The 8,168-nt window shown below is 38.6% G+C and overlaps 1 protein-coding gene across 1 annotated transcript; it reads right to left on the reverse strand.

The window, feature by feature from the left end:
* Positions 1-1,441: 1,441 nt before the first annotated feature.
* On the reverse strand, positions 1,442-5,476 carry LOC147864863 (putative alkaline/neutral invertase F). Its single transcript, XM_087319038.1, has 4 exons — positions 4,699-5,476; positions 3,689-4,120; positions 2,770-3,328; positions 1,442-2,025 (listed from the first exon to the last, which is right to left on the reverse strand). Exons 1-4 carry the CDS (start codon positions 5,314-5,316, stop codon positions 1,736-1,738), a joined length of 1,899 nt encoding a protein of 632 aa, XP_087175164.1. The 5' UTR covers positions 5,317-5,476; the 3' UTR covers positions 1,442-1,735.
* Between the last annotated feature and the right edge of the window lie 2,692 nt (positions 5,477-8,168).

Raw genomic sequence — 8,168 nt, forward strand, 5'->3', positions numbered from 1 at the left:
ATTCATTGATTGTTGTTATTTGTATTAATTGAATATATGATAGGATTATGGTGGTGCAATGGTACATCCTCCCTTCTCATTATCATCCTTGATGATCATGATTATGATTACTAGTTGGTGGATCATGACCGTCTTTATGGTGCAAATCTGTTGCATCATCAGCACAACCATGAATGCTGTTACAATGATGACAACTGGTGATGATCATCCTGATTGACCGCTGGTGTCCATGATAACACCTTTATCACGAGGTGCTGCACAAATGCATTGATGGAGTGTGTTGAAGGACAATGTGGTTCAGAAACAGAGGAAAGACAGCAGGAAGGCTGGATGATCACCATCACCATCACCATGTTATTAGCATCACCTCAGATGGTCATGGGCCATGGTAGCCTTGAGTAATAGTTGAAGCACATGCATATGTGCCCAATGGTGTGATGAATATTATCAACACTCAATCCCATACATGAGTGGCTACAATTGTATTAGTCTCTGGTGACAAATGCCTTTCAAGTGCATATGGTCAGAATAGGTCATTTAACTAAGGTCTAAATTTGATTCCATATTATGTTACGGAGAAGAGAGTTAGTAGAATCTGATTTTTAGCATACACTCATTGGTAAAGTTTCATTCCAAGAAATGCAGAACCAAGCTAAAAATACAACAAAATAAAATGAAAAAGATTTGCCTACTCTCAGACAGCTTGAATTGGTAGGAGAGAGTTAGTAGAATCTGATTTTTAGCATACACTCATTGGTAAAGTTTCATTCCAAGAAATGCAGAACCAAGCTAAAAATACAACAAAATAAAATGAAAAAGATTTGCCTACTCTCAGACAGCTTGAATTGGCAGAGGCATCATGCTTATAAGAATTGTCTTAAATTTCGAATGATGATAAATTCAAGGTCTGTTTTTGGGCCAATCAGAGAAAAGAGTTGTGGTAACACTTAGGTTGCTAAAATAAACTCTAAATCAAGCTCTCAATGGATAATAATAAAAATTGGACAAGTTCAGCAGATAAAGAATCACAAAAAGTGTTTCTATCAATCCCATGGTACACAATGTCCTTTCCTATTCTACAATCCCCTATTCAGGTACACTTGGACAAGAGGTGAGGCAGTTGGAAAAGCACAACCATAAGAATTTGGACGTGCGATGCAATTAGCTCCTCAATTGCCAAAAACTTAGTTCTCTTTAAGAAGTATGTTGGTTGGCTCGGTCAATCTTCAGACCATAACATGCAAATGATAAAATTAAATACCCTAAGCTCAAATAGACATGAGATAGATTAATAATCAGATACGTCAATAAGTCATTCTGCCACGTTGCAATCTTAAAATCTTTCTGATCTTCCTCTACATGATTAATCCACACAGACATGTGAATAGGATTGATTTATAATGTTCTTGTGCAAGCAAAAGAGAGAGATGGATTTGTTGCATGAGTTGAAACTTAATCATTATTGCCTAAGTAGATCAGAAGCATGGTTAAATGTCAAATCATTATTCAGAAACATGCATCAACTAAACCATCTTTGCTAGTATAGCAAGTTGAGTGACATGTTTCTTAAGAACAAGTAGGCTCGAAATGTACTTATTAGAGATATCTGTGATGAGTTAAAGCTGTGGTGTGTATAGAGAATCTACGTTCTATGTTAAATTCATTATGATATTGCTCAAAGAAAGTTCACTATACAAGAAACAAAATAATATTCATTAAGCATATCTGACTTGATCTAGAAGGAGGCAGACCTAGAAAGAGAGGGTTTCATCTTCTTGTCCTCCTCCAATGCAATCATACCCAGGTGAGATGGATCTTCAAGCATCATCTTTGATACAAGATAGCCAGCAATTGACCAGGTTTGCATCTTTCTAGCTTGCTTTCCTATATAACGACCTAGTTTCCCATCATAATACTCAGGCCAGTGATCATTCGAAAGCCTTTTCTCAGCAAGCTCAATTGCTTTTCGTGCTATCTGCGGCCTTCCTGTTTTGATGCAGGCAGCAGTAAACAACCAAAGGAGAACTGCAGAAGACAAGAATTGAGAATCAATTAGAAACATCTGTCCATGTGTTCTCAATGCATTTAGTAATCAGAATAAATTCTATGATTAAAGGACGCCACAAACATGATAAGTGGCCAGAGTCTTCGAACCCAATTCCTACCTTGGATCTCAAACAGAAAATGTATTCCTCATCCCGTCTATTATGTTGTTACCAACCCCAGGCATATGGAGAAAAATAAAGCTAGATCATGCTTCAGATGAACAAAGACCAAAGAGCACTTTATGTAGCATAACTTATTTTGATTGAACATGGCCCAAGTTATGCATACGTTAGTGCAAATGCATCTTCAAAAATATATAAAGAGATGGTGCAACCTTGAGAAGAAAAAGGTGACTTATAAGGATCAACAGGTTAATCCTCCATTTATTGAGCTTACCACTAATTGCTTGCATTCCATGTGAGACATTAAAACTCTATCGTCTTACGGGTTTTAGTGTTTAGGGATAATATATGAATTTTAACTAGATTAATTAAGAATCTAAAGACAACTCCTTTTTTGACACGTAAAATTTCACAACTTCAAAATGCTTAACTCTTGATTAATACATAGATGTATGATTTCCAACTTCAAAAGATGTTTGTATATCAATTTTCACTAAATTAATTAAACATTTAGAGACAAATCAAGGTTTGGCACGTAAGAACTCCAGACTCATCCGCGAAATCCTGTTCAAGTTATATATTTTGCACATGGATTTCTTACCTGGCCATGAACCTCCATTATGATAGCTCCATCGTGTGTTTTTCGGATCACAACCTGTGACGATTCTCCATTCATGATTCTCTAATGCAGGATATGCAACCTTGAGAGGCATTTCTCCCACAAGATCTTCCCATCTCTCTTCAAAAAGGTCCATGATCGCAGCTTCCTGTGCTGGGGTAGCCAGAGACGATAAAATTGCAACACAATTACCGACACAAAACCACCTGAAGTCCATGCGAGCAGGACTAACATTTCCAATGAAGTAGCCACCTTTCATAGGCATGAAATCAAAGACCCATTCTGGGATAGAATCAGGGATCACATTGAATTTGTTGACAGCAGTATGAGAGTATTCCTCTGTCTTGTATCTGTAAATATTGTTCAGTTGCTCGAAATCAAGCCAATAATACTCTCTCATGTGGAAACTCAATGCATGCAGACGTTTGTCGATACGCTCAATAAATTCTTTACCACCTCCCTCTGGTTTAAGAAGAACACGAGCACATCTGAGTGCTAGGAAAAACAGAGTCTGAATCTCAACCGGATAACCATAGATTCCCTGCATGGCATTTTAAAAATGAGCCCAATTCTTCCTTGTTTATTTCACGACAAATATAAACTTTGTGATTTGCGTTACCAATGATGCCTAAATATAAAAAATCTTTCTGTTCTTAAAGGCATTAAAACTTAAAAACGCATTTCATGAAGAGGCCTAAATATCAATGTCCTTCCTTGGTTTGTTTCATGACATCCAAACTTGGTGACTTGCACATCCAACAATGCCTATAATACATCAATTTCCTTCCGTAATTGTTTCAGGAAATCAAATTTTGGTGGTACATTTCCAAAATATGCCTATACATCAATACTTAGATTATGGCTTTCATAGAGATGCTAAGACAGTTGAGTGTTGAGTTACCATTCTTCGATCCACCATACAGCATCCATCTGCACATAGAAGAGTAGGAAATGTATCAAACCCCTCTGAGAGGCATAAAGATAGTATGAGCCGCATTCCACGTTGGAAATCAGGCATATCTGCAAGTGTATGATCACCAGTGGACTTGGTATAAGCCCGAAGAAGGATGATCCACCAAAACCCAGAGTCAACCGGAGCCACTCTACCGATTGCACTTTCTCCAAAATCAGCAATCATGGTATCGGTGTTGCGGTTTGCATCATGAAGAACCTTGAAACTAGCTGGCATCACACCAGCCCCGAGAGTGAAATTGTCTATTCTTTTTGTCAGCGCCTGTAGCCTAAGAGTCTTGATCAAGAAGTTCTTGACAATTTCTGACTCTCCATTCATGAGGAAAGCCAAGGCACTAGGGAAGAAATCTCTCACAAAGACCTAAAGAAAGAGAAATCCAAAGATTTATATGAAAGGAGCTTGCAAACTTTTTTACAGGATAAACTTTATGCCTCTCATCTCCCTTGGAAGAGATAGAAGGATTGCATTGTGGCAACAAAGAAATACTACAAACTAAATATTATCCTATAAGTAATGTTTCATCATATGATTCAGGCCACTTATACAGATCACCCAGGTTCGTGGACATTGATAAGAATTACTTTGCCTCTAGCAAAAAAATGGCGTATAAATTAATCTATGAATAGAAAATCCTTCATATTTAAACATTTGACTCGTTCAAATTCTACAAATCCAAATACATGGAGTTTATAAAGCAACTTTCATGTAACAGATTCCATGACGAAGAGTTTGTACACAATCTGATCAGGAAATATCAAAGAAATAGAATAACAGCCACAGATTAGCATTATTTATACAAATTGCATGGAGATTTTCAAATTTGGACAGCTTTAAATCATGAAACATAATATGAAATGAGCGACATACTTACTGGTAGGGCACAGATCATTGTAACATCATAATGGAATCGAGAGGTTTTCAAATTTCAAGTTATATACCTGATTGTAGTTGAGTGAATCCTCTGTAGGATCAAGGGCAGCTATGGTGCCAACAGGCATTCCTCTGAAGTAGACTAAAGACCTTCTGAGAGCTTCCCAAGCATCAAACAGCATAGGATGAAGCTCCAAGTGTGATGAATGGAATGTTGCAGAACGTGGTGTATTTGTGATTGATCTAGTGATGTTTGGAGAGAGCATACCATCCAGATTAATTAGATCAGAATTCCGTGACCGAGTCGATAAACCTCCAAATGCTTCAAGAAGAGTCTTTTCTTCACAAGATCTGTATGTATTGAGAGGCAACAATCTAGGCTTTGTTTCTAGGGATTTAACGGAAGCCTCTGAGCTCTCATGGTTTTGGTCTTTATTCGAATTGTCATTTTCATTCTGATCTTTACTGGAGTTTATAGCATTGCTGCAGGTATTTATATTAAATCCTTCCAGAGCTTCTACTAAGGTTTTCTCTTCGCAAGATCCATATGTGGTCAGCCTTGGTTTTGTCTCTATATTATGTTTAAAAGGTTGATCTGTACTCCCATTAATTATATCAGCGAAGCCATGTCCATTCTCCAAAGAATCAGACTGGGTTTTGTGATTCATGATAGCATTAGAAGGCATTGTCCAGTCGGAAATTTAATATATCTTCAAAGCAGGAGAAACAGTAAACCTTTTGCAGTCCTTAGAAGAAGACAAAAGCTTCCACCTCTATGTAAGGAAAACAAGCTTGGTAATATTGTTCAATAGGAGAGCTTTGCTGCAGCCTTTCCACACAAGCAAAAATATATATATATATATATTGCAGTATTTAAATGTTAAGTAAAAAGCTTGGCCTTCCTGCGAAGGAGAAAAAGCTTTTTTTTTTTGCAGATTGGTTTTGCTATGGCGGTTAGTGCAGATCACTAGGACAGCGGATCAGGAAACCGCGAATAGTGTTATATTGCGATCGAGCTTTAGAAAAGCAAAATGCAGTATATTGAGCAGAAAGAACAAGAAGATTAACGGGAAAAGCATAGAAAACGCAAAGGAAAGGCCGGTAGGCAAAAACAACAGAAAATATCAAATATATGGTGGTTATTTTTTGTTTTTCTGTTTTCAACTTACCAGTAAAAAAAGTAAGGGAGGGAGGGAGGGGGGGGGGGGGGGGGGGAGGCAGGAAGAGCAACACAGCCAAAGAAGAACAGTGAGCGATGAAGGCTCAGATCAGAGAAACGAGAGGAGAGAGGAGAAGAAGAAGAAGAAGAAGAAGAAGAAACGAAAGAGATCAGAAAGAGGTGGAAAGAGCGGCAGAGAATGCAGGGTAAGTAAGCGATGAAGAGCGAAGAAGATGAAGGTAGGGAAGATAATGGGAGATTTGGTAGAGATGATGATGATGATGGAGGAGATGTAAGAGATGGTGGCGATGGCGATGGCGATGGCGATGGCGATGGTGATGGAAGGAGAGGCAAGAAGAAATCAGAGAGACTGAGGAGATGGAGGAGGAGGAGAAAGGAGAAGAAGGAGAAGCTGGCTATGGTGCATGGAGGTGCAGGCAGGCAAAGGCAGACATACGCAGACAGAAATACAGAGAGAGAGTAGAGAGAGAGTAGAGAGAGAGAGAGAGAGAGAGAGAGAAGAGAGAGAGAGAGTAGAGAGAGAGTAGAGAGAGAGAGACCTTCTTCTTCTTCTTCTTCTTCTGTTTTATTAGTCTACATATTATTGTTATAACTTATAGCTTATATTTGTTAAAATTGTTAAGTGTTCTTTTTAGGGGTTCCTTTTTTTCTCTAATTATTTTCTTGTCCTCTTAAAAAATAAAATAAAAAATCGTGTGAGAGAGAGAGTAGGTGCTGCTGCCCTAGGTAGCTAGCTACCTCTAGCTAATTAAGCGGTTGATCAAGTAATTAGCCTGTGGATTAAGTAAGTAGTGGCTTCGCTTACGCAGCTCACCTCTCTAACTAGAACTCCATATGGAGAGCTTTGCGAGAGTCGTCACGAATTGCGGCCAATTTCCATAACCGAATCGCCCGGTCTGTCCGCCTGGTTCCCCTGCCTGCCTCGCTTTTTGTCTTGTTTGGCTCTTTGTGGTTGCCCGTGTTTATGTTGCCTCCGAAGTTTCGGCCAGTTGTCATGCCCGCGCATCGTATATATGTATCGTCTGCCCACGATCCTCTCCCCCAAACCAAATAAAAATAAAAGTTTTCGCTTCCCCTTCACCCCCATCTCAATGTGGTCAAGGTACGCCTGTTTGGCTTGGCACAAGTCACCCATCTCATCAAATGCATCATCCCTTGTGTGTCCATGTGTGTGTATGTGTTGGGGCTGGCTAGGTGTGTGTGTGTGTGTGTGTGTGTGTGTGTTTGACCACATGCCAATCTACTACTTGGGTTGCATGCATGCTCTCGGGTCACTTGAGCAACATGACTTCACATTGGACGCATGATTGCATCTACTTGCATAGTTCTTATATTAAGTAGGGATCAATGGGGCCGGTATGGGCTTTCTTTCTCTTTGGGCAACAAAGGAAGATCTTGAGGGGTCCAACACTGGTATGGGCTTTCTTTCTCTTTGGGCAACAAAGGAAGATCTTGAGGGGTCCAACACTGTATAGTATGCTGACATGACAATGATTTTCATAAATCCTTGATTTGGACACACGAATTAGATGTGGGTTTTCATAAATCCTGAAGTCTTTGCGCAAATGCATCAGATGTAGGTTGGAAGAGGAGATGTCTTTTTAAACTTTTGCATGGTCATCCATTAGTGAGGATTATAGCTACAAAGAGCGGACTATGGTTCATCACAAACAAAACGAATAAATAAAAAAGTGGCTTGCATTGATGCAAAGTGATTTAAACAATAGTAAAGCAACAATAAATGGTTTGTGCATGACTTGTCTCATGCTCTCTTTTGAGTTCCTTGAAAAGCATAAAGTACAAGGATCTTGGTGAATATCAAGTGCTACCCAAAACCCCCACAAAAATCCTGACTTAAGCTTGTCGTCTTTTGTTGAACCAAAGCTTAACAGAGTATTCTTGTGTCCTTTATCCAAGACACATATTTTCTTGTTTAACTATATCCTTCAAGGACATATGTTAAGTACTCAGAGAGCATTGCACATAACAAAATCTAAGCAATGATGGCATTACAAGACATTCCTTAAGTGAATAGTTGGACATGTATTTATAGTTCATCATTAACTAAAACCCCTTTTAAAATCCTTAGACTTTTTGCTTTTCTGATGTCTACTATGAGCATTGAGGATCATGGTCCACGTTGTTGTCCTTTTGCCTTGAAATTGTGCAATACAACAACATTGAAAATAAAATCTTATTTCCAAGGAGACAAAGAAGAAGAAGAAGAGTATGAATGTCTATGAAAGGACCAATATGGCCTACAAGATCAAACCAACACGTTTCATATACATACTCACATATCATAATTTTAAACGAAGAATACATGTGGTAATTATTGAGTAACCACAAATTGTACGA

Source organism: Azolla caroliniana, unplaced genomic scaffold (genome assembly GCF_043228905.1).
Source record: "Azolla caroliniana isolate FFs.n. ecotype wild unplaced genomic scaffold, voAzoCaro1.0.p SCAF_4, whole genome shotgun sequence".
NCBI lineage: Eukaryota > Viridiplantae > Streptophyta > Polypodiopsida > Salviniales > Salviniaceae > Azolla > Azolla caroliniana.